The sequence below is a fragment of the Prunus dulcis genome, chromosome 1 (assembly GCF_902201215.1).
Source record: "Prunus dulcis chromosome 1, ALMONDv2, whole genome shotgun sequence".
Taxonomy (NCBI): Eukaryota; Viridiplantae; Streptophyta; class Magnoliopsida; order Rosales; family Rosaceae; genus Prunus; species Prunus dulcis.
Window position 1 is genome coordinate 12,641,223 of NC_047650.1, and position 26,038 is coordinate 12,667,260.

Here is a 26,038-nt window from a genome sequence, read left to right on the forward strand (position 1 = left end):
TTGCAGTCTAAGAAAGAAGATCAATCCCTTTTTTATATACAGAGAAACTCTGCATCAAAGCGGTGTCCTTTCCAAGAGATAAGCAGACTACGTTTTCAGGAGATAAATAAGGAGCAAAGAGGTTGTTCACCAGAAAAAGCAAACTGACAATCATCATAGACTGTTTTCTTTCTTGCAAAGAACAAAGAGAGTTGGTTTTCTTTCAAAAAAAGCAAGGAAAAGATGTAACAACCCGTTTCTTAAATAATATTTAATTATTAATTTATTAGAGGGAAAGACAATTTTGCCCATAAAAATAGTTTATTGGAGAAAGTTGATTTTTTTTTTATCGGAGAAGAATTTGAAGATTTCAATTGTACTATTACGTAGGGTACGTTGAGATGAGTTTGTAGACATGTAGTGGGCTCGAATCGGGGTTATAACGAAGGAAATACGATCAAAATACATTGAGGGGTAAAATCTTAATTTTTGCAAGCCAGATTTTTAAATATGATTCTTCTCCCCTCTCTCTTCCCCCCCTGCGATTTTTCTTCTCCTCCCTGCGACAGAACAGCCAGCCATTGTTGGCTGGCAAGCTTGCTCATCCGGCCGCCATTTTCAACACCACAAGCAGCAAAATCGTCCTCTTTCTTCCCTTTTTAAAGCCTCCTACAATTTCAGATCAAAACCACCAAGTTTGAGCTCAATTTTGAGCCAAACCCGAGCCCAAAAACAAGATTGTTTTGAACAGTGGCTGTTTGTGGTCTTTTTTGATCAATTTCAGCCGCCACAACTCAGGTAATTGCACCTAAAATACTCTCATACATTCTCTTTGTGTTATCCTTTGAAAATCCAACGAGAATCCATTCAAATTTCTTTGATTTTGAAACTAAAAATTCTAGGTTTTCAAGCGACAGAAAGCTTTGTTCGAGGGCTTTAGAGATAGAATTGATTGTCGAGCCAAGGTATAAAGTTGCTTGATCCGTAGGTGTGATTATTGGCCGGCGGTTTGGAGTTTTTCTATCGCCGGAAAATTGCTCAATGCACCCGCCGGCGGTGGCGGTGCATGGCAGCGCGTCACCGGGTGTCAATGTTAGGTTTTTGTCCTAGAATGTTCGCCACGTCGTCCTGAGCATGACGGTATGCCCGGATTTCAACTTGGTTATCGTTCGGTCGTCGATCGGATATCTCATATTAGGCGTTATCCGAGTTTGATACATCCAGACCGTTGGATCAACGTCATTTTCAAATATGTTAATCTAGACACCTCTAGGATGGTGTAGAAATTCACGGATCGAGAATCGGAGTTCCGGATACTCCGATTTAATATTTAAAAATTAAGTTAAACAATAACCATCCGATCGTATGATCATAAGCAATCCGACTGTCCGATTCAGACCAGATTTGCAGGACATAGTTATTTAAATGTGAGGAACTTATAGGAACTCTTGGATTGGTAATTGGAGGTCGTGGATGTAATAACCCAAAACAAAATATCTAAAAAAGTAGGATTAATTTATTTTACCAAAAAGACGATTTTGCCCTCGCATTGTTTAATAGGAAAAAAAGGTAACTTTTTAATCGATAAGGAATTTGACAATTCCGCTTGTGCCATTGCGTAGAGCACGGCGAAACGAGTCCATAGACACGTAGTGGGCCCGAATCGGAGTTGTAACGAAAGAGTTATGGTTAAAAGAGTCTCAGTGGCATAACCGTAAATATTTCAAAGTTGGATCTATAAAAACCCAGCCAGCCTCTCTCTGTCGAGCGAAAATGGGCCGCCGCCTTCCAAAGCTTGCTGGCGCCGCCTCAGGGCACCACCGGCCACGGGACCGGTGGCTTTGGAACAGCCGTCGAGTCCCCTACCTTTTCCGAACGATCCCCCGCCCGCCGACGACCTGTGCTGGCCGAAACTCACCGAAACTCACCGAAACTTCAAGGCCTCCGATCTCCCTCCTCTGGCCACCATTTTCGTCGACCCAGGTATGGATCTTGAACCTCTCGAGCTGTTCTATCTGCCTGTTGGGTCGGATTAGATCGATTTGTAGTGTAGCCATCAGATTTTTGAGCTTGAAGTTTCAGCCAATTTTCAGCCTCTGTTTTCGGCCACTTCCAGTCACTTTTTGGGGTAGGTCCAAGAACAAAAGTGGCTCCAAATATGGTGTTTTACCTAGGGTAGGAGTTTGGAGCCGTGGTTTGAAGTTTTTCAGGCTAGCCAAAATCGCTTTAGACACCCAACGCTGCCGGCGCATGCTGGGGCGTGTGGGCTCAGGTGGTGGAGTGGCACTGTGTCTTGTTGCGATCCTTACGTTGTCACGAGCCCGTAGGATTTCACGGATCTCGATTTGAAGTTCGTTTGAGCCCCGAACGGATTTTCCTTATTGCGCGATCCCTGGGTGCAGTGTTGTCGAGTCGTTGGATCGCACTCAATTTTGGATATGTTGTACTACATGATTCCAGGATCGTGTAGGATTTCACGAATTACGAATCGGAGCCGCAGATACTCCGGAATCGCGAACCCTGGGCTAGAGTTTGGATTTTAAGCGATGAGGCAATTTTGGCTAATCCGACCGTCCGTTTCGGACCAAACATGCGGAACATGGTTCTTTCTCTGTGAGAAACCTGTAGAGAAGCCCATATTGGTAATCGGAGATCGTGGACCCCACGGGGTTCCGGATCGACCGGTCTGGCAGTTTATCGCTTAGTAAAGCTTTGGGTCTTTTAAGGCCGTTCTAATTGTCTGAAAAGCTAGAGTGGGCGTAGGAGTGAGTTTCAAATGAATGCACGCATTTCTAGGAGCCGGGGGGCAGGGTGTTTTATTTAATTTTTTTTATTGAGCAATTTTATTAATTTAATCTTTATGGGTAATCAGGCACCAAAGGCCCGACAGAACCACAGGAGGGACCTTCAAGAGGTCCAGCTAGCTCGGACCAACAGTGAGTGGACTTTCTTTCGTAAATGATTTTATATAATTCAGTTTTATAAATGAGTTTATATGAGTAAATTTCATTATTTGATTTTGAATAAGTTTTATCGAATGTTTTCCAAGCATGATTAGTACAGTAACAGTTCTCTAATTTTATGCTGCTTAGTTACACAAACTAAAAGTTATAGAAATAGAGTTTGATGTTCGAATCAGATGAGATAGCAGCAGAATTGAGATTGCAGTTATTAATCAGATTTTTCTAAAGTTATTTATTTTTGAAAACCACCATGTACCCGCTTATTTTTAGTGATTACCCTGAGACGGACCGATGTCTACGAAAATTCAGTCTGTTTACAGTTCTGTCAGTGCACTTGACATCGCCTCACGAGTTTCGGGGACGCTCGGACCTTGAGTGCCAGGATTTGCGGCTCGGCAGACTTGGTGTCCCGAGACCTGCCAGGATTTGCGGCTCGGTTGACTCTGTGTCCCCGAAACCTGCCAAGATTGTGGATCAGGCTGACTACGGTCCCCTGTATCTTGCCAAAGCGGCTCGAGTCCACTTGGTGTCATCGAGACCTACCGGCGGATCAGGCTGACCATAGTCCCCTGAATCCTGCCAGTTTGCGGCTCGGATAGACTTCGTGTCGCCGAGACCTGCCAGGGGATTTGACGGATTTTACAGGGGTACAATTAGGTGGTAGTTTTAAAGAAATTTGAATACTTTTATACAGCTATTGCTTTCAGTCATTTTATATCAGTTTTCTCAATATACATGCATGTTTTATATCTCCATATAATTGTGCAGTTGTACAAATTTATATACATACATTTATATATATATTTAGATGAATATCTTATATTAGACACAGCTGAACTTTAGCCTTACTTATCAAGTTATTTTTACCATGGGGGTTATTATGATTATATACTATTTTCAAGAACATTGTTTTTGTCCACTCATATTTTCAAACTTGTTTTTCGCCCCCAGGCTGTAGAAGCACGCAGGCATCCACCACCGGGCCACTCCTAGCTTCCGCACCACCAAGAAGCGTAGGATTTTATTGTAAAAATTCGTGAAATCTTGTAAATTAGTAGAAAATGCTCTGATATCTAGTTTTACTGGGAAACTTGATCTGGTGAATGATTGATTGTTTTATTCTGGCTGTTGGTGGAAAATTATTTGCTTGTTTAACAGGTGGAAGATTTTGGGTTTAGACAAAATACAGGGGAGACTCTGCCGAATTTTCGGCAGAAGTCGAAGGGAAATTTTAAAAGTAATCGTAACAGGAAGGGTAAAAAGGTCATTTGTGCCCGACATTCGCCAGGTGTCGGACACGCACAGGATTTGGTTCGAATTTCAAAGTGGAATTGGGATCGGGTCTTGTCAGTGGACCCCACGAGGTCCCGGATTGACCAATATGGAAGTTTATCACTTAGTGAGTCTCGGGTCTTTTAAGACAGCTCTAACCATCCGAAATGCTTAAGTGGGCATAAGAATGACTTTAAAGTTAGTGCACGCACTTCTAGGAGCCGGGGGTCAGGGTTTTAATTAAATACTTATACCAAGCAGTTTTATTAATTAATTATTCATGGTGGTTTAATCAGGCACCCGGGGCCAGGCAAACCCGTAAGAGGGACCTTCAAGAGATCCAGCTAGCTCGGACTAGGAGTGAGTGGACTTTTCTTTTATAAATGATTTTATGCAAATGAATTTCATTATTTGATCTTGAATAAGTTTTATTGATTATGGTTTTCCTAGCATGATTTGTTGAAGTTAAATATCTTTATTTATGTGCTGCCTAGTTGAAAATGCTAAAAAGATATAGAAAGTAAAGATTGAGATATATATATATATATCAGATCAATGGCAACAGTGTTCTAGATTTAACAAAAAAATTCAGTTATTCATCAGATCTTTCAGAAATTTTATATTTTCTTAAGCCACCTTAGGTACCCAGTTATAGAAACAGGTTGCCTTCAGATAAGACGATGTCCACGGACATCCAGGTTGCCTTCGGTATATGTTGCTTTCGGATATGACGATGTCCACGGACATCCAGGTTGCCTTCAGTTTTGTCAGCGTGCTTGACATTTGCCTCACGAGTTTTGGAGACGCCAGGACCGTGGGAGCCAGGAATGCCGATCAGGTTGACTACAGTCCCTGAATCCTGCCAGTTTGTGGCTCGGGTTGACTTTGTGTCACCGAGACCTGCCAGGGGAATTGACGGATTATCAGGAATTGACGGATTATCGGGAATTGACGGATATCAAGAATTGACAGAATTAAAGGGGTACACCTGGGTGGTAGTTTTAAATTGATTTCAATGCTTTTAAGAGAGTTTTGTTGACCTTGAATATTATTGGCATATACGTATATAAATATGTGAATGCATTCATTTTAGTACGAATATAATGAAGAGGAAAATTCAGTTTTGCATAACTGTTTTTACAGTGGGGTTAGTATGTTCATATGCTATTTTCTAGACCTTTATTTTTGTCCACTCACATTTTTGAATGTTTTGCGCCCTAGGCAATAGACGTGCACCAGAGCGCCACCACCGGGCAGATTCCACAATCCGCTCCACTCTTCCTCTTATATAGAATTTTCTTTTGAAATCAAATTGTTCTGTTGTATATTCCTGAATTAGTTGCTCTGATGATTTGCCCTAGGACTTTCTGTGTGGCCTAAGGCCGTTTAGTTTATCAGAACTGTTTGGATATTAAATTGGAAGCATGCTGGCAGTTGGGATATGTATATTTATGTTTTTGACAGGTGGAAATTCTGGGAAATGATCTAATTGCAGGGGAGACTTTGCCGAATTTTCGGTAGAAGCTGAAATTGTAATAAACTTGAATTTTAACTAGAAGGGCAATTTAGTCATTGTGCCCGGCAACCGCCAAGTGTCAGACGCAAACAGGGTTCGGCTGGGATTTCAAGGTGAAATTTGTGTCGGTTCCTGTCAAAAGACCTCCATGAAAGCTGATTGTTGATGATTCTTCTCTGCCAAAATAATAAACTTCCCTCTTTTATGGCATTGAAAAAAGAAAAGATATTTTGAAAGATCTGCCACCCATTATTAAAGATTAAAAACCCCACTCCAGCATTTTCTATAAATATGAGAGGAGGTGAACAGACCAATGGACATCCAAAAAAATAAATCAAAACAAAAACTCTCAAAGTTACAACTGACAAACTCAAAAGATCAATTGATCTCAAAAGCTTTCAGATCCTAAAGCAACCAAAAGCTCTTTGATCCACAAGAAAACAAATTAGCTAGAATTCAAATCTCTAGTTTCAGTTCAGTTCAGAGAAACAATTTTATAAAGCGAGATTTCTCTCGTTACGAATTTGATTAAGCACAAAGTCAAGTCAAGCAGAATCCGGGTTTTTACAAAAATGAAAACCTCAACAAATTTACAAAAAGCCTTGGTCAAGCAGAACAGGCACCATAAGGCAGCTCTAGCTTAGTGACCATCAATCCATCCACTTCTGTCCTCTCCCGACTAAAGAGGTCTCAATTCTGCCCGTTCAACAAGCCTTCCATGGCTCATAATAAATTGAAGCTCTGCCAAACTCAAACGTTGGTATCGGTTTCCAACTGAAACTCATTAGTTGAAGGTGTTGACGATTCAATCCAGCATAGACACATCCAATCCAGCCAAGTTCAGAGGTAGCTACCTAGGTAGAAATCGAAGTCTAATGTTTTGTTTTCTTTTTTGAAGTTGCCATTTCCTTTTTAGTCATGTAATTGGCAGTTCTGCCTAAACAGTTTGTCTTCTTTTTTTATCTATTATGGCCAGAACTACCAATTTTGTACTTTGAAAAATTGTGAAGTCCTCACCAGTCTGAGGCAAGAAAAGAACTTACTTGGGAGAATTCCTCACCCAAATTCACAATTGCTTATTCAATAATCAGTAACTTGGGGCGCAAGTTATCTATTTTTTAGAAGTCTGCTATGGTTTTAAAACTGCTAGCAGTGGCACGCTTACGCACAAAAGAAAGTTGACTTGTTGACCACCAATGGTTGTCAAGCCATTGGGGAACTTTACCATACCATCACATGATTAAAATCAAAACGGGTGAACACTTCCTCCCCATTCATTTTATTATCACTCTCTTAAATTAATGACTCACCTAGCCTAAGAATCTTCAATCATGAAATTATTCTTATCCTCATCATTCATTGTATCATCACTTTCTTCCTCATTCACCTTATTTTCATCTTCATTCTTCTTTTCTTCCTTTTCAAAATCCAAAATTCGTCACTTCCTTGGAGCAGGCGAGGACTCAAATTTCAGAAGCTCAAATGAGAAAATGTCCTTCATAAACGTTGTTCATTTACGTGATAACTATAACATGTTCCAATTTCACTTCAATCCGATTAGTATAGACTCTGAAAAGTTGGTTTGATCACAGTATGTTTACCATTTTCTGATTTCGCAGTAGTATGCTCGGTTTCAATATATTTCTATGATTTCCTGTTCTTAAATGACTTTTGTTCCTTCATCAAAGTTGTTCGAAATTCTGTCAATTATAACATATAAAAAATGTAGATTGATCGAACTTCTATAGCCACCTTGGGAAAGTTTAGAGTGAAACTTGTTCATTGATTATATTGAATTTCTTGTTATAGATGTGTACTTTCTCTAAAATGGCTTGTTACTTGTCATTAAATTGATCAAATTAGCCACTATCATCTCAAGTAAATGATTCTTTGAAGGTATGAAGCTCATCTTCTTATTGTCTCTTTGAGTACTAGTTGTAAATCAAGTGTTGGTTAGAATGACTCAATGACATATATCTCTTTCAAAGTGTGTTTCTACGAAGTTCTAAATCATTTCGATGTGATTTTGTTCCAATTTCATTATGGGATTTTGTTACATCAAAATGAATATCTTGAGTTATTTCAAAGTTGGTTTTGTGTCATTTGAAATTAAATTGATTTTTTGTTGTTGTGAAATTTCAAAGTAGAGACTACGCTTCTGGAATTGTTTTGATTCTGCTGCATGCCTTGTTTTGAATACGTGTTTGAAAACTTCCTGTACTTGGATTTTCATGAAATTTTAAAATGTTTTACTTTCACATATTTTCTTCAAATCTGGAAAGTTTTATCCAGTTTGGTTGTAAATTGAAATTTTGGTGAGTTTTCAAAATAAAGTGTACAAACCTGAAAAAAATAAAAACAAAAGAACATTCTGCAGCCTAGTCTATTTTGGTTTCTATTTTGACATGCTTCCTTAACCCTAATTTCCATCAAATTTTGACATTTGTAATTTTTCTATGTCTAGTTGTGATCTGAAATTTTTTACATTATTTTGATTTAAACTCAATATTTAGTGAATTTTCAAAGTTAACGTGTTCCAACCTAAATGTTTAGCAAAACTGAAGTTTTTGTTTTAAATTGATGTTTTAAATTTTCTTTATGAGTCTAGAGCCAAACCACCTGATTTTAAACATCCCAAAGAATAGGACTATTATAGGAGGGAATAGATTAGTTTTTCCTTGACGGTTGGTTCTATACTTGCTTGGACGTGAGGTTGCGGGAGTGTCAATCGGGTCGAACAACTTATCGAGCGTATTATGGGGTTTTATGTCTACGTGCACCAGTAGGACACTCAAACGTGTTTCCTTATTTTCAGTGAATTTTAACCAGTAAATTATCTTAATTAGGTGTTCTACTCTGCGTACTTTCGAGGACGAACCCTCACAAGATTAAGCTAGCTGGACACGAGGTAGGGTTTCCTGATTGCCGATGATTAGGCTATATCCCATTTAATCTTGGGGGTTATATATAGTGCTATAAATATGAATATTATTGTTGCTTTGCTCGGTGAATATTATTTGATGTTTCTTCGTGAAGGGTGAATATTATTATTCATGTGATTAAATCTGAAATATTATTGTTATTATCTGTGTTATTATTTAGCATAAATAAATGATGTTTGCGCTGCATTACATATGCATCATAAATATAGTGGTGTTAAGGGTGTGTGTCGTTTGACGTATATCTAAGGGGTGAGAGAAGATCTTAGATATATATGAGTAAAAAAAAAAAGTAGAATATATTCAGGTGACGGAAGCAGGGTTTGAATATATTGAGGTGATGGGAGAAGGGCCTCTAATGAAAAGTGAAAGTTGAGAAATTCATAAACAAAAGAAAACTGGGTTAAGGGACGGATGAGCGCTAGTTCATATTTTAGGGTATTCGGAGCCGCAGTGATAAAACGCATGGTATGGGACATGCAGGCTTGTTGCCCTAAGGTATGAATTAGTGGGATTAGAAGGGAGTGAGTTCATGGTATCACTGCATATGCAAATTTATTTATCTGGTATGGTTGCATAATTTATGTATCTTGTGTTGTTTGATGCATGACACTTTAATTAACTGTGATAGTTGACCTTGAGGGGTTTGACGGTACTCTATTGGGCATTAAAATGCTCATACCCTAATAGATTGTGCAGGATTCAAGGCGATATTTGAGGGGGTGGGTTTCAACCAAGCTACTAGGCTTTTGTTGTTGATTTGTGTAATTAATATTTGTAAGTAGTCAACCGTTTGATAAAAATCTTAGTGTGTATTTAACTACGAGCTACTGCGACTCTGATTTATGTTGTTAATTAAATTTGTATTATTTGTGACTTTATTTCTCATCATATCATGGTTGTAGAGTTTTATTCTTATGACTATGATATGACTCACACCATAATTCGGGAATATTTCTTATTTTCGAATCGGTCGTGACAAACCTCCACTAGAGGAAGCAAGTTTCTTTGTAAAAGCTGATATAATAAGTTTATTTAACCACTTTCTAGTAGAATAAATATTATATAAAAAAATGTTGGGATCTCCTTTTTTTCCCCACCACTTCTTCTCTCTTTTTGGACTTCTTCTTTTTTCCTTTCTCTCTCTTCTTCCTCACTCTGTTTCTATTCTGTCACAGCTTTTTCATCTTCTTCTTCCTCCCTCTCTTATTCATCTCTTTCTTACTTGTATGGTAGTCCAAAAAGAACAAAACTCGTACCAGCTGTTTTTACAAAGGGAATAAATAAGCTGGAGCTGTGGAGGTGGAGGGGCAAGCTGCGAAGTCGTCGAACTCAGATCCCGTAGGCTCCGTTCAGTATTCTCGCAACCTCCATCTCAGTTCCTTCGCAGCCACTGGTTAATCTCCAAAACCGAGAAAACCAAACCTTTTGCTAGTTAACCGGAGTTGGTGGTTCGGCTCCGATGTCAAAAATCTCTCCACCGAATGCTACGGTTCGGAGTACGATTTTGGGTAAAACCCGAACCAAACCAAACTTTACTCCACCTTAATCCAAACCGTTTATTTTGTAGATATTCATTAGAAGATCATCTCTACAAAAAAAAAAAAAAATCACTTGAATCTGATATCATTTGACTACGCAATTAAATTATTAAAATATTCATACTTTCTTAAAGCACCATGTTCGTTGATTTCGTAGGACTCCATTAGATGTATAATTGGTTTCCGATTTTCCTAATTATTTGCAAGGATAATCTATGAATGAAGACTTTAAAAATATATGGTTTCGATTGTTGAAAAAATTTGAAGGGTATCCTAAAGGGTGTCCTAAAATAAAATTATTTAAGAGATCCCTCAATGAACTATATATATACCATTATAGAGTACTACGTCAGTACGGTCAAGTGGTACATTTTGTACATGTTTTTTTTATAAAAAAAATAAAATAGAAACTTCATTAGATAAACTTCAACAGTACAATCGAAGACATCAACAAGACATCTAAAATATCAATCCCAAGAGGGCAACAAACCAACATGCTAAAAACACAAATAAATCGGTCAAAAGCCACACTAAAATTACTAGCACACATCACCACAATTAGCCATAAGTCCAGACACAGCCCACAAACCCAACATAATCAAAACTCTAAAATAACCCATGAGCCTAAACGAATACTACCACCACTTGAAGAAGCGTCGTCGCGACCACACGCACCACCACATCCGTAATAGATTTGGAGAAAATATGATTTCCAACGATCTACCTGCGCATAAGAGCAAACAAATAAATGAAAACAACAACTTGCCAAAGAACACTTGGATTATTATTATTATTATTATTATTATTATTATTATTATTATTATTATTATTATTATCACTTTTGCTTACTTCGTTTGCTTATACCTTTGGAAATCCTCTAATTACTTGGGGGCAAAGCAACCTCTCGTTTTTTTCCAAACATTGCAAAAAGAAAAGGGTAAAGAAAAAGTAGAAAAACGATTGGGTCTAGCTGTCTCTCATTAAGAAAAAGTTCATATCACTCTGAAGAGGCGAGCATGGCTGTGCTTTCTTGCCTTTTATAATCTGGGAGTTCTATTTACAGTCCATTTGCATTGCATGTGTGTATATGTCAACAGAAACTCTTTGAGTTAAGGTCATTTTCGTATCTCATTTTCTCTTTAATTTTTTTTATTTATTTAAAGCAGATTAGTAGTGGTCGGTCTTTGCATCTATAGCTTTATTAAATTTTAATTTCATTTCTTTCAGATGGATGAAAGAAGATGGGAAGACTTAAACATAGACTGTATGGTGAATATTTTGGGAAGAGTTGGTATGGAGTCGCTGCTTTTGGATGTGCCTTTCGTATGCAAGTCGTGGTACAGAGCAAGCCTCAATCCTTCATGCTGGGAACGTCTCATTTTTCCAGACATTAAAAGTAGCTATTTGGAATTGGCTGAAAATTGGGTTGATTACCCCTTGCTACAAAGATTTGTCCACCAATATCAAATTGATGAGAGTCATTTCTCGACCACTGCGTTTATTAAGTTCGTCGTCAATCGTAGCAAAGGACATGCTACTGCTCTCAGGCTACCTCCATATGCTTCAGAAACAGACTTGAAATATGTTTCAGATGTGTAAGTTTCTCCTCCAGTATTTCAGCATTTATGTTAATTTTGTTTTTGAATGTTCTATTGGGTTTTAATTTGCTCCCCCCCGCATATAATTGGGTCATCGTAAAATGTTTGTTTTTGCAGGTGTGGTGACCTCAAGGGTGTTGGATTGCCTGCGGATTTAGTTTAGGACAAATCAAGTGTAATAACAGAGCTGATTGGTAAGTGGAAACGTTTGGAGTGGTTGACGTTGGGAAGCAGCTATGATTTGGTGAAAATCCTCTCACAGATCAGCATTCACTGCAAAGATTTTTGGGGCTTACGTGTGTCTAATTCTAATATTTTTAACGATGAGGCTATTGCAATTGTCAACTTCCTGCCTAAGATTAAGCATTTGATCTTGAGGTATGCACATATTGATCGGGATGCTCTTATGAAGTTACTGCAAGGTTGCACGGAGCTTCAGGTTCTGGATGTCAGTGATTGTATTGGTTTTAGTGAGGATGATGGGGAAATTTTAAAGCTTGCTTCTCATATTACTAATTTCAGCTGCGAGGGCTCTAACGATGATGATTTCTATGAGGAAGACAGGATTTCGCTAGATGATTTCTATGATGGATATTATACTGATTAGGCGTTTCGGACTGAATTTTCTTTGGAGAGTTTACTGTTGTTAACCTTGTGTTACTTGTACATATGCTTGTAATATTATCTTCCTGTGAAGTATATGCTCCGGGATATAATAAGTCCCTTTGTCTGCAAGTCATGATTAAGTTTTTTTATATAATTTTGTCTTTAATTATGTCTTTATAGTACCTCGCAAAACAATCGCCAAGTTCTTCTGTTAAACCAAAGCTTGTCCTGGCAGTGAGCTCCTATCCTCCACAAAAGAGACTGGACTTAATTCCAACTCTTTTAAACACGTTCATTCAACCGTCCATGACTAAGTCCGAAAGTCTAACGTTGTTAAGAAAAATAAATTAAATATTCACGTTATTAATTGATTTGACTACAAACATTTTAATTAGACACAATGAAAATCTCACACGTCATGATTTCATCTTGCCACGTTGGATTTTAATTCAATATTTTCGACCCCAAAAAAATAAATAAACCTTTACTTCGATTTCTTACCCTTTGGTCCTTTCTCCGCTGTTCCTTGAAGATCAAACTCAAGCACTCAATCAATAGGTTTGTTTACTCTTTCTTGGAAGGAATTTGCTTAATTGATGATTTGTTTCATGCCTCCATCTTCTTGATTTTGTGATTTTTTTTCTTCTGCTGGGACTATAAGATGCGGAAGCTTTTGCTGTATTTGCAGACTCTCGCCTTCGGTTTTTTTGGGGAAAACGCTTTGTATATTTTGCGCAAAAGCAGAAGGGAGAACTGATTGTTGTCTTCTTTCCCGTCTCTCCTCTCTCCTCTCACTTCCATTCTATGTCCCAAAACAACTCAAAAGGACGAATCCGGACCTGCCCCAACCCAAGAAGCTTTACCAGGTATGAGTTTTTGTAACACTCAAAGAGTAATTTAATCAATGTTTAATGATTAAAGTTCTCAGCTTTCTATTCTTCACTTGATTTTGGAGATATGGCAATTGGCAGTAAATTTTGGTTCTTTGGAGTGGAATTGGATCCCTCGTTCAGCCAATAGAGCTGCTCATGAGGCAGCTAGGACCGGAAGTGGAGCGGTGGTGCAGGTTATCTAGGTCGATAGACCACCACCGTCTCTGGTCAGCATTTTGGTAGCAGATGGTCTTCCTGGACCTCCAGGTTTTTGAGTTTCTTTGTTATGCTGTCAAGTTTGGATAATTTCTCCACCTAGTTGGATTGTGGTTAGGTGGTATCTTTCTTGGCTTTGTTCTGGTCTGTCGTTTGCCCAGGGTGTTTTCCCCTGTTCTTGAATGAAGATGCATTTCATCCCAAAAAAAGGAAAAATTGTGTTGCAGATGTGTAAGTTTTCTCAATCCAAAAAACCAATATGGTCCTATATCTATAGATGGAGAGAACTAGCCTCCTTGGTTGCGCTTTATTTTATGTTGTTTTAACATCTAAAAGTACGAAAGTTAATTTGTTACGAGTTATGTGCATTAAACTTGTAGTTCGACCTTTTCTTTAAACTATTTATTATTATTGTTGTTCTTATCCGGGGTTTCTAGTTTGTAACTATTGTATTTTTTAATGGTGTTTATGTCTGAGTGAGTTTCAGCTGTGTTTTAACCTCTTCGATACAAGTCTGCCCTCTTGTTTGTACCAGAAATAAACGACCTGTGACTGCCAATACGTAGACAAAATCGATATTTATCACAATAACCCTTCGGCATGTGCCCTATCGAAGCCATACATTTTGACATTTTTTGCATCAGGACACGTGTCATGCTCACAATCCGCTTCTACAGTCCCACATCAGAAATATGAGTATAGTGCACGCCTCCCAAGGCCTATATAAGAAGACCCCTATCCTTAAAAGGAAGGGAGACAAACCAACGGTACGCTACCGCTTGATCTGTAATCTAATATTTACTAAAACCGTACTTACTTAACCGTCGGAGAGCCTTCGGTCGGTACCACACCGGTATCCCAAGGTCTTACCGAACGTGTCCTTTTGCAGGAACTTGATCTTCCGAAGGCAAAATCCCTTCCGAAGACATAATATAACTAAGTTGGGCGAGCCACGTGTCAAACCACTTTTTCGCATCAACAGTTTGGCGCGGTCTGTGGGAATGAAATAAAAACCATCAACCCACTATCCCCTAGACACATGGGGACCACCTCAGTACCCACTTTCCTATCAGAGGAAGGGGTGCCGTTCGGAAGGCAAATTGGAGCTAGCCCAGCGCTACCCCATGCACTCCCTTCGGAAACGCCCCCTTAACCCAAACAACCGCCGAAGCCGAGCTGGTAGTCCAAATTGCATCCCTACGGAAGGACATGGCAAGGCTTCAGGAACACAACCACCTTCTTTCGTCCAAAGTGGACGAAACCCAGCAGCTGCTGCACCACCAACACACGCAGAACATCCAGACAACTCACTCTTCCGAGAGCTTGCAAACCCCTCATAGGAAGAGGAAGTACGGAAAGGTAGCAAGGGCAACGCCGGCGCCTTCCAAACAGTTGGTGGTGCCGACAACCAGGGATCAACCACACGTCCCAAAGAAGGTCTACTCCAATTGCCGACATCCGCTTAACGATCGGGAGGTAGAAAGATAGAGGTCTCCGATCAGGATTAACGCTCGACTAAGGGAATCCCGGATGAACGTCTTAGGAAGCAAGTCGCCTATTCGGAGGGTCAGAGGGTTGGACTCCGCAGAGGAGTCGGCATCCGAATACATCCCTTCCAAGACGCAAACTCCCACCTACCGTTCAGCAACGCATTCTCAATACTCGGGGGATAATTCAATGAGCCCGCGAAGACGCTCGGAAGACTATGGTTCCGAGGAAATCCCAAGCCGGGACCCTGTTGTCCGACTCCTTTTTCAGAAAGTCCAGAAAATGAAAAACGACAAAACTTGCTCCCAAGAACCGGAATGCGGAAAGCTTCGGCCCGGACCATTCACCAGACGCATCCGGCGTTCTCGGCAGGATAGGGAAGTGCAGCAACTGCGTATACCGTTCTATACCGGAACCGAGGACCCTTTAACCCACCTTTATTCATTTCAGTCAGCCATTGGATGCAAGGGCCTGAGCGATGAGGGGCAGTGCCTACTATTCCCATCTTCCTTTACCGAGGCAGCCCTGAACTGGTTCTACCGGTTGGAACCGGAAACGGTAGACTCTTTTGACGAGCTGAAATAAATTTTCCTCAATCACTTCATGATCCAAACGGACCGTCTTTACTCTGCCGATGGTCTGTACATGATTCGGCAAAGGGAGGACGAACCGTTGAGAGAGTACGCGACGGCGCGCTTCAGTCACGAATACTCGAGGTGTCCAAAAACAAACGATAAGGCAGCCTACGGCGCCTTCAAGAGTGGCCTTCGGTCCTCGCACTTCCGATACTTGGTACACAGCAGCAACTGGCGCACGTATGACGAACTGATGAAGCAGGCAGCAGTCCACGCCAAGGCCGAATACTTCAACTCGAAACCCAGTGTTTCGGCACGCCGAGAGGATACAGATCCAAAGGCTTATCCGGCAAAGACGTCATCCTACGAGAGGTTAGACTCATATTCGGCAGACCATAAGAGGAAAGATAACCGTGCCGATTGAAGGGACCAGCCGAAGAAGGGTAAATGGCGGTATGGTCCCAACGACAACCGAGGACCCCTGCCTAATCGTGACCACGGCAACGAGGTCTTTACCATATTGAATACAACCTACGAGGCCGTTCTGATGAACGAACAAGAAATAATACCAAAACCGAATCTGCGAAGACCCAATCGGCAAGACAACCGGGATACCGGTAAATTCTGCTGATATCATCAGCACAACAGCCATAATACGGAAGATTGTATAAGCCTGAGAAAGATTGTCGAACGGCTGATCAGAGAGGGGAGGCTAGATCAGTATATCGCCCGGCAGCCACCGGCGCCGGTGCTGAACCCAACTCGACAGATAAACATGATAAGCACTATCAGCAGTGGCCCTATCGTTGCGGGAATGAGCAACCGTTTGATGAAGCAATACGTGCGCACCGCATAGTTTCCCCAGGTGTTCGGCATAGAGGTGAATCGGCACCATGAAGTACCAAAAGTTCATTGGGAACCGATCACATTTTGCGAAGAGGAGGAAGATGGAGTCCTCTATCCCCAAGACGACCCAATAATCATCCGAGCAGAAATTACCGACTACGATGTAGGACGCGTATTGATCGATACTGGGAGTTCCGTAAGCGTGATTTTTGCTGAGGCTTTCGGAGAAATGGAAATAAATGACAACCAAGTCAACCGACAGTTAACACCTTTGCTGAGTTTCTCTGGGGACCTGGTCCAACCGGTCGGTAGCGTAAAACTGCCAATTACCTTCGGTACCACACCAAGGAAAACAACGACATACGATCAGTTCCTCATCGTTGACTGCCCAACAGCATACAACGTCATCGTTGGCCGAACGGCACTTACGAGGGTTAAGGCGCATCTTTCGCCCCACATGCTATTGATGAAATTCCCAGCCCCGAACGGCACGGGAGCAATCCGAGGAAAGCAGTTAAGTGCGCGGACTTGCTACGCCACGGCTCTCAAGGCAACCTCTTTCAAACTCCCCGACGAGACCATGTCTGTGCAGGGGTTACCGAACGGCATAGGACAGGTTGATGACCCAAGAGATGAGTCCCCGACCCCCCACACACAACCCGCCGAGGAACTGGAGACGATAACCTTGAGCGATGAACAACCCGATCGTCAGGTTAGGATCGGCACGAGACTTACTGCTGACCTCCGAACGCAATTCATAAATTTCTTGCGGCACCATTCGGAAGTGTTTGCATGGTCTTACGAAGATATGCCCGGCATCGCCCCCGAGGTCATCAGCCATAAACTCAGCATTTCCCCCGTTTATAAACCCGTTAGGCAGAAGCGCCGATCGTACGATGCCGAACGATACGAGGCCATGCGTACAGAGGTCGACAAACTTCAAACCATCGGCTTCATCCGGGAGGCAACGTATCCCGTATGGCTGGCAAATTCCGTGATGGTGAGAAAGGCCACAGGCGGGTGGCGAATGTGCCAAGACTATACCGATCTCAACAAGGCCTGCCCGAAGGACAGCTTTCCGTTGCCACGGATAGACCAGCTTGTGGACGCCACTGCCGGCCACGAACTGCTCAGCTTCATGGACGCCTATTCCGGCTACAATCAGATATTCATGCACCCTCCCGATAGCGAACACACCGCATTCATAACAGACAAAGGGTTGTACTGTTACAATGTCATGCCGTTCGGTCTGAAGAACGCGGGGGCAACATATCAAAGGCTTGTCAACAAAATCTTCGCCGGATACATCGGCAACATCATGGAGGTTTACGTTGACGACATGTTGGTAAAAAGCAGAACTGCCGAAGAACACCTGCACAATTTATCAATCATGTTCGGCATACTGAAAGACTACCGGATGAGACTGAACCCGAAGAAATGCGCCTTCGGTGTATCTTCCGGGAAATTCCTCGGATTCATGATCAGTCAAAGGGGGATCGAAGCGAATCCCGAAAAAATAAAAGCAATCATTGATATGGAGAGGCCGAAGACGACGAAGGACATTCAAAGCCTTACCGGACGCGTGGCCGCCTTGACCCGCTTCATATCGAAAGCTACCGATAAATGTGTACCATTCTTTAAAGCCTTGAAAGGGGGCAAACAGCATATCATATGGACTGCCGAATGTGATAAGGCATTTCAAGACTTAAAGAACTACATGAGCAAAGCCCCCTGTTGTCAAAACCACTGCCTGGGGAAATTCTCTACCTATACCTTTCGGTATCTAGCACTGCCGTCAGTTCGGTATTGATACGAAAACCGGAAAAGGCAGAGTTACTGATTTTCTATGTCAGTAAGGCACTCCAGAGCAGCTTGCATTAGCCCTTGTTGTCTCGGCACGAAGACTTCGGCCATACTTTCAGGCGCACGGGATCAAAGTCCTGACCAACAACCGCTCCGGCAAGTGCTCCAGAAACCAGAATTTCTGGCCGATTGATCAAGTGGGCGATCGAACTCGGAGAATTCGACATACAGTTCGTTCCGAGGCCCGCCGAAAAGGGCCAGGCTATTGCCGATTTTATCTCCGAGCTTACCCCATCAATAGCACAGTCGACGCCCGAGGCGGTGACCGAGACGGATTGCCGGATGAGCTAGACGCCAAACGCTTTGACACCTCAACTCTCGTATGGGGTCTACACGTCGATGGTTCGGCAAACCAACAAGGATGCGGAGCAGGCTTGGTACTGACAACACCGGACGGACTCAAGATCGAGTACGCCCTCCGATTCGACTTCCGAACCTCCAACAATGAAGCGGAATATGAGGCTCTCTTGGCCGGCCTTCGGTTAGCCAAGAGCATGAATGCAAAACAAATAAGAATTCACAGCGACTCCCAGCTCATCGTGAACCAGGTAACGGCAGACTTCGCCGCCAAGGATGCCTCCATGTACGCCTACCTTTCAACCGCCCATCAGCTACTCCAAAGCTTCCAAGCCTACGAGATCAAACAGATCCCCAGAGGCGAAAACAGCCATGCCGATGCACTGGCGCGCCTGGCTTCGGCGATAAACGACAAGGTCGGAAGAAAGGTGCCGGTGGAGATTCTTGCCCAACCGAGCACGGTAGCCTCCGAAACGTGTACCGTACGGTATGAGGATACATGGATGTCTCATATCTACTTGTACCTGACGAACGGCACCCTTCCTGAAGATAAGGCCCAGGCCCGGAAGCTTAGATACCGATCAGCAAGGTACACTGTCATCAACAATGTGCTTTACAAGCGTGGCTACACCACCCCATATCTCAAATGCCTTACGGCAGAACAGGGGGACTACGTCCTTCGGGAGATCCATAACGGTGTGTGTGGCGACCATTCCGGGTCCCGATTCCTCGCCTACAAAGCCTTTCGGGGATACTTTTGGCCGACCATGCATCAGGACGCTAATTCACTAGTGAAAAGATGTGATAAATGCCAGCGCTTCGGTAACGTTCAGCATATCCCTGCCAAACCTCTGACACCGATTGTAAGCCCTTGGCCTTTCGCACAATGGGGACTAGACCTGATCGGTCCAATGCCGCAAGGCAAGGGGCAGGTAAAATATGCAGTGGTTGCCGTCGACTACTTCACCAAATGGGTGGAAGCCGAACCTCTAGCAACCATAACGGCAGCAAAGATGGAGGATTTCGTCTGGACTCACATTTGTTGCCGATTCGGTATCCCATATGCAATCATTACCGATAACGGCAGACAATTTGATTCGAAACTCTTCAGGCAATTTTGCACCCGCCTGAAAATCAACTTGTTTTTCGCATCACCAGCCCATCCCCAGTCGAACGGTCAAGTCGAAGCAATAAACAAAATAGTGAAGAAGCTACTGAAACGGCAGCTGGACAAGGCCAAGGGAGCCTGGCCGGAAAAGCTTCCTGAAGCACTATGGGCTATTCGGACGTCTAACCGAACGTCCACTGGTGAAACCCCTTTTTCCCTGGCTTTTGGTTCGGAAGCTGTGGTGCCTGTGAAAATTGGCGAACCTTCCTACCAAACGGAAAACTTCGCACCAAAGCCGAATGAAGCAGCCATTTCTCTGAGCCTTGACCTACTCGAAGAGCACCAGGCACATGCCAACCTTCGGAATGAAGCCTACAAACAACGTGTCTCTCGGTATTACGACTCTAGAGTCAGACACCGCTCACTCTGAATCGGAGACTGGGTCATGCGCAAGGTATCGCTAGCAACCAAAGATGCCACGGAAGGAACCCCCGGACCTTCCTGGGAAGGACCCTATGAGATCATCGGTACCCTTCGATTAGGAACCTACCGACTAAGAGACTCCAACGGCAAGACCCTCGGCCATCCTTGGAACGTGGAACATCTCAAATACTACTACAAGTGACCTTGCCTACGGCAGGTCGGAACTGTAACCACACAATGTATTTGTTCTTCAACTGAAATTAATAGAAAGTCTACGGCACTATTACTTCACCTCTCTTTAATTGTTCTACTAGCCCACGGCTGCTAATAGTGTCAAGTTAACGTCCTACGACATCTATATTAGCCTACGGCAATAAATTACTTTCGAGGTTCTTTCCCTACAGATTCCATCGGGACTTGTCAAAATTCGAAGTTAACATTCGACGACGTCTTTATTAGCCTACGGCAATAAGCGATATTCGAAGTCTTTACGCTACCGATTCCATCGGAACTCGTAACACAAATATAAAATACGACAATTTGCCTACGTTATAAGACGATCGGCAATTATAACACATCCAAAATAAACGAAGGTTAAAACCAACAGATGGATAAAAGATGCCCTCGGCACCAAGTTAAAATTGCTCGGAAAACAGTTGATAAAAATATGCATTTGAATTAAAGGATGCCCTCGGCATCAACACGTTCAGAATAACATGAAAATTAAAAACTAAAATTACAAGGGAAATAAAAATGCCCTCAAGCTTCATCTCCAGCAGCAGCCTCGGCAGAACCAGGTCCCTAGGCAGCGTCCTCCCCCTCGTACTCCAATATCATTTCCTCGGTTATTCCCTCCGGAAGGAGAGGAGGATCGGCAGCAAAGTTCAGGTTCAGCTTTTGCCCAGGGTTGTACCGTTTGAATCGGTACAGCAGGTCCGCCATCTCCAAGCCCACTTCCCCGTCCAGAAGGGCAGTGAACTCTTCAGACGAGCGGTATCCCTGGATAGCAGACCGAACGGCAGCCTCGATCTCCACAGCCTTGGTCCGCTCGGACTCTTCCAAGGCATCTTGAACCGCCTCCGAAGCTGCCTCGGCATCCCTCGCTGCCGCCTGCGCTGCCTCCAAGGCCACCCGCATCTCCTCCACCTTCGCCCCCGAAACAAGAGCCTGCCGTTCGGCAGCCTCTTTCTCCTTGAGCAGCTGGGCGTGGTCCTGAAGTGCCTTGTCTACTTCGGCAACCTTGGCCCTGCCGTCGTTGTAGGCTTTTTTCGCTCGCTTGGCAGCAGAGATGGCTCGCTTGAAGCTTAGCCATATATCCATGGACGCCTGCACAAAACAGAGGGAGTTAGATGCGTGTCCCACTTTACACAAAAGAAAGAAAGGACGAATGAAGAAGGAAAATCTTACCGAGGCCTGAAGACGGAAGGCGCGTCCGGCCTGCTCCCGAAGAAGCTTCTTCGGTAGTTCGTCAATCTCCGGTAGCTCCATTTGAGAGCCGAGGATCATGTGATTGACAAACTGCACCGTCTTCGAGGGGCAGGCGATGGTGACGGCCTCGGTAGGTCCGTCCTCGTCCTCCACCGCAAGGACGGCCCTCGAAGCCTCCGACGGACGACCCCGCTTGGAAGCCGGCGAGGCTTCCAAATCCGCTGTCACTGGCCGCTTCCCTGCAGCTCTGGAGGCAGCGGCTTTAGCATTCGACTGCCTCGGCGCGGGGGCATCGGTAGCAGGCCACGCAACAGGCTCGACGCATAGCTGTCGCAGGCGCTCCGCGAGGGTCACGTCCTCGAGATCCGTCGACTGCCGAACGGAAGGTACCTCAGGCTGTTTTTTCTTCTTCTTGCCCTCCAGGCCCATCATAAGGCGCCTCCTGGAGGACTCGTTCATCTTCTTGCCCTCGGCAGCCTTCCTTGCGTCCGTCACTGGTCAAAAACAATAGGTCAGTCGGCATGCCAAAGAAAAAACAAACAAACTATACCAAAAAAAAAAAAAAAAGGGAGCAAAGTATACTTACTCTCGGCAGGGTTGACGAGGCCGGCTCTGATGAGATTGTTGGTGAAGAGGAAGTGCGGATAAACTCGCTCGGCAGCAGGCACCTTCAGCCTCACTCTGTCGAGCTGTCGAATCTCACTCTGTTTAGGGGTTCGGCTGCTTGAGTTTACCTGTCCGAAGAGAGAATTAGTAAAAAAATAAAATAAGAAAAAAGGAAGACAATAGTCAGCCTACCGATCGGTAACTCAGAAACCTACCGGCGATTTGAAACGTCGTGGGTACCGAGAACCGTGGGGGTACTCCCGATGGTGATTCCCAATCACCGGAGAGTAGCACCCACCGATTCCTCCACGACTTTTGGGAAGTCGGCACCGAGCTAATGAAGTGCCCCCACTCGGAAGCCTTCAGGCAGTTCGCCTGAACCCAGCCACCATGATCGGCACTCTTGGACTTGGAGATGCTGTACAGATACGAGAACTGCTCGTATGAGGGCTTCCCCTCCCCGGCAATCCCGAACGCAGCTATCACCCCCATCAAGGCCACCCAAAAGTTGGGATTGTACTGGCCTGGGGCGTACCCGATCTGGGCAAGTATCTTCTGCACGGCAGGCTGCAACGGCAACCTAACCCCTTTCAGAAGCACGTCGGTGAAGAAGGTGACTTCACCGTCCCCTGGGTCGCTGAGGGACTCGGTAGGACCCGAAATCCTCATCTTCACCGAGTCCGGGAAGAGGTACTCGACCCTGATTTTCTCCAGCTCCCGTTCGGTGATCTTGTTGGGCTCCAAGTAATCGACCCCGAACAGAGCCTTCTTTGGTACACCCACCGGTATCCTAGACCGCTCCCGGTGGATGATCGTCACCCTCGGTCGAGAGGGACCGACAACGCCCTCATCACGACCGGAGGTGGAGGCCTCCGGTTGACGCTCAAAGGTACCGACGCGGGTACCGTCCTTATAGACCGCGGCCAAGGGAAGCGTTTCCCCCGTCATAAGTCTTGCCGATGCCATGGGTGGGAACGGAGTTCACCTCCTCACGAGTATCTCAACATCGGTGTCCTCTCCACCCTCGGCCTCGAGGCTCGCAACCCCACTAGACGTGTCCCAGCCCGATGACAACTCCTCATCGAACGCATTGGGCTCACTGCCGAAGGACGACTCGCTAGCAGACATCTACAAAAAAGGAAAGGAAGGCTAAGACCGTGTCATAAACTACCCTACCGATGCCTACGTCGCTACCTATGGCTCACTAGACCACCGAAGGCAAGCCCTACTAACGATCGGCTAGCTTATGCCACGAAAAGACGTACAGAAATAAAGGGAAAGTATTTTGGGAGTACCGAACGGTATCTTACCTTGAGTAGTGAGAAAAGATTTGACTGCCGAATGGAGACTTCGGAAATCGCCTTGAATGCCGAGAACTTCTGTGAAAATCGCCTGAATTGCCGTTTACTCTCTTCGGAAATCGCCTATACAGAGCTCTCGCGTCAACTCTCAAATGCAAAGTGAGCTTTACGCTTGGAGCAGCCTCTATTTATAGGGAGAGAGCTGCAACGGTATGCCTCGGGAAACCAAATGGCTCATAAATGCGACCGTCAGGCGTGGCTTCGCTAGCCACGTGTCACCCGCTGAATGGCAATGTTGACTGCACGCCAGGCACGGAAGACGAAGCGTCTCAGCACGCCAGGCACGGAAGACGAAGCGTCTCTTTGCCATCACCCCTCTCAGCATCGACGACCCTTCGGGTCTCAGGGAAGTCTCTTCCAAACGAGCTTACCGAACGGCAGGGCACCTACGAACTGCCATGGAGAACTAAATTCCCTTCCGAAGGAACTTCGGAAGAGAACTTGGGGGACTACTGTTTATACCGGAAATAAACGACCTGTGACTGCCAAACACGTGGACAGAATCGATATTTATCACAATAACCCTTCGGCATGTGCCCTACCGAAGCCATACATTTTGACATTTTTGCACCAGGACACGTGTCATGCTTACAATCCGCTTCTACAGTCCCACATCGGAAATATGAGCATAGTGCACACCTCCCAATGCCCCTATCCTCAAAAAGAAGGGAGACAAACCAACGGTACGCTACCGCTTGATCTGTAATCTAATATTTACTAAAACCGTACTTACTTAACCATCGGAGAGCCTTTGGCCGGTACCACACTGATATCCCAAGGTCTTACCGAACGTGTCCTTTTGCAGGAACTTGATCTTCCGAAGGCAAAATCCCTTCCGAAGACATAATATCACTAAGTTGAGCGAGCCACGTGTCAAACCACTTTTTCGCATCAACACCTCTTATTCTTCTGTGTCATCACCTTCTTCTCTAAATCTCTCTAGATTTATTGTTGCTTCATCAATTTTTACAATGTAAAAGCAACAGCTTGTACTCACCTCAAAATAGAGTCATTGTAACTTTTGTTTGCAGGTGTCCTTGACTGAAGGGTTTGTCTTGGCACCGCTGTTCACTAATGTTTTCATTTTGCATTATCCTAGAGCTGATTGGAAAGTGTAAACAATTGGAGCCGTTGTCATTTGAATAGGAAAATCAAACCGTACACCAGCCTGTAAGTTGCAAGAGAAAAAAGAGTAACTACAACATCGATACTATTGATTTAAACTTAAAACATTTGCTATAATGGAGATAATGGAAATGAGGATATCTCCGTGGGAGATGAAAGCTTAAATGGGCCTTATGTACCTCAGATTGTTCAGAGAATCAAGGTCCAATGAATACAACTCCTCAACCTGCGAGGCCACACCAAGGGCATCATGGCATACGCGAAAGAAGTGAACCATAATCCAAGTCACAACATAACACTTGGACTCTGATTACCATGAAAATTAAGTAAACAATTTCTTTGAAAAGTAAAACTTCAACATAGCTTAGTGAAGAAAAAGGGGTTAAGAATGGGATAAAGTTTACATTTTTTAGTTAAAGATAAAGGACAAAGTGTTGGATATAATCAATATCACAACAAAAGGAGCGAAGACATCTCCAAGAAGCACTTGCAGCCTAAGCTCAAGCAGTAACAGTAGAAATCAACCCATAAATTAAGATCAATGGCGGGTAAGCATAAAAATAAAATGCAAAAGGAAACAACGAAGGCTTACCTGCACGCCTTTTACTTGCATCTGCTGAACAAGTTCTGCAAACACCCCTGAAATGCAAAGTAGAACCTTCAAAGTACTAGTACAGTCCATTATACTATAGCTGTTTCTATTTTTCGAAAATAATAAATGTGTCATAAATTATCCAAACCCTATACACTATCACTCTGCATCATCAAATCATAACTTTCATCATCCATCCAATCCCGAATGTATTCTTTTAAAACAAAAATTATGGTCATCAAGCAAGTGTTGTCAACAATTTAGGCTTCCACTCATACATGTAAAGATACAAGAGAAAAGCTTGTTTAGAAGTCAAATTGGAATTTCTCCAAGTTTCTTTGAACTCAATAAAGCATGTCAGGTCTGCCAGTGCAATTTCTATATCAAAACAATGAGTGAATACAGCTCCATGTCAAGATTTACGCTCAAAAGAGGGACCGGCGAGCTGATATCAAGATATGAAAGGCATTTGATGTAGGAGCAACATCAGGATGTATAACAGAACGTGATAAATATTTTACAATTCATCAGCGTGAATAGATGCTCACCTAAACTTTCACACACACACACACAACAAATTTTTCTGAAATTTACCTGGGTCGGACTCAATTCAAACAAAGAGGGTTTTATTCCTCTATTTCGGTTCGAAACGGGGAGTTAGCAACTTCCCTGAGTAAGAACCAGCGGGAAACGAGGAAGAAGAGAAACTCACCAGAAATCAAAACGAACGACGTCGTCAGCCTCCTCCACCGCTCCTCTCTTTCTCTTTCAGTCTTGTGAGATTTTGAACCCGTAGTCTGTTCCTTGTTTATTCCTTCCCCTTG

The 26,038-nt window shown here is 43.5% G+C and overlaps 2 protein-coding genes and 1 long non-coding RNA gene across 5 annotated transcripts; 2 read left to right on the forward strand and 1 right to left on the reverse strand.

The window, feature by feature from the left end:
- Positions 1 to 11,292: 11,292 nt before the first annotated feature.
- On the forward strand, positions 11,293 to 12,583 carry LOC117614772 (F-box/LRR-repeat protein At3g48880-like). The gene is made up of 3 exons (XM_034343678.1): positions 11,293 to 11,324; positions 11,438 to 11,805; positions 11,926 to 12,583. The coding sequence occupies exons 2-3, from the start codon at positions 11,438 to 11,440 to the stop codon at positions 11,969 to 11,971; spliced, it is 414 nt and encodes a 137-aa protein (XP_034199569.1). The 5' UTR covers positions 11,293 to 11,324; the 3' UTR covers positions 11,972 to 12,583.
- A 363-nt stretch (positions 12,584 to 12,946) lies between these two features.
- LOC117614773 lies at positions 12,947 to 13,819 on the forward strand. The gene is made up of 3 exons (XR_004583912.1): positions 12,947 to 12,972; positions 13,103 to 13,280; positions 13,386 to 13,819. It is a non-coding gene; the product is annotated as an uncharacterized LOC117614773 (long non-coding RNA).
- Positions 13,820 to 20,762: 6,943 nt separating this feature from the next.
- LOC117614769 lies at positions 20,763 to 26,028 on the reverse strand. 3 transcript variants are annotated; one of them, XM_034343675.1, is made up of 7 exons: positions 25,927 to 26,028; positions 25,215 to 25,261; positions 24,802 to 24,848; positions 24,495 to 24,665; positions 22,117 to 22,264; positions 21,510 to 22,024; positions 20,763 to 21,428 (listed from the first exon to the last, which is right to left on the reverse strand). In XM_034343675.1, coding segments are annotated over exons 5-7 (1,041 nt in total). In that variant the 5' UTR covers positions 22,118 to 22,264; positions 24,495 to 24,665; positions 24,802 to 24,848; positions 25,215 to 25,261; positions 25,927 to 26,028; the 3' UTR covers positions 20,763 to 20,903. The 3 variants fall into 3 exon arrangements, with proteins under 3 accessions (XP_034199566.1, XP_034199567.1, XP_034199565.1); XM_034343676.1 differs by having other exon boundaries at positions 22,352 to 24,665; XM_034343674.1 differs by having other exon boundaries at positions 22,117 to 24,665.
- Positions 26,029 to 26,038: the final 10 nt, after the last annotated feature.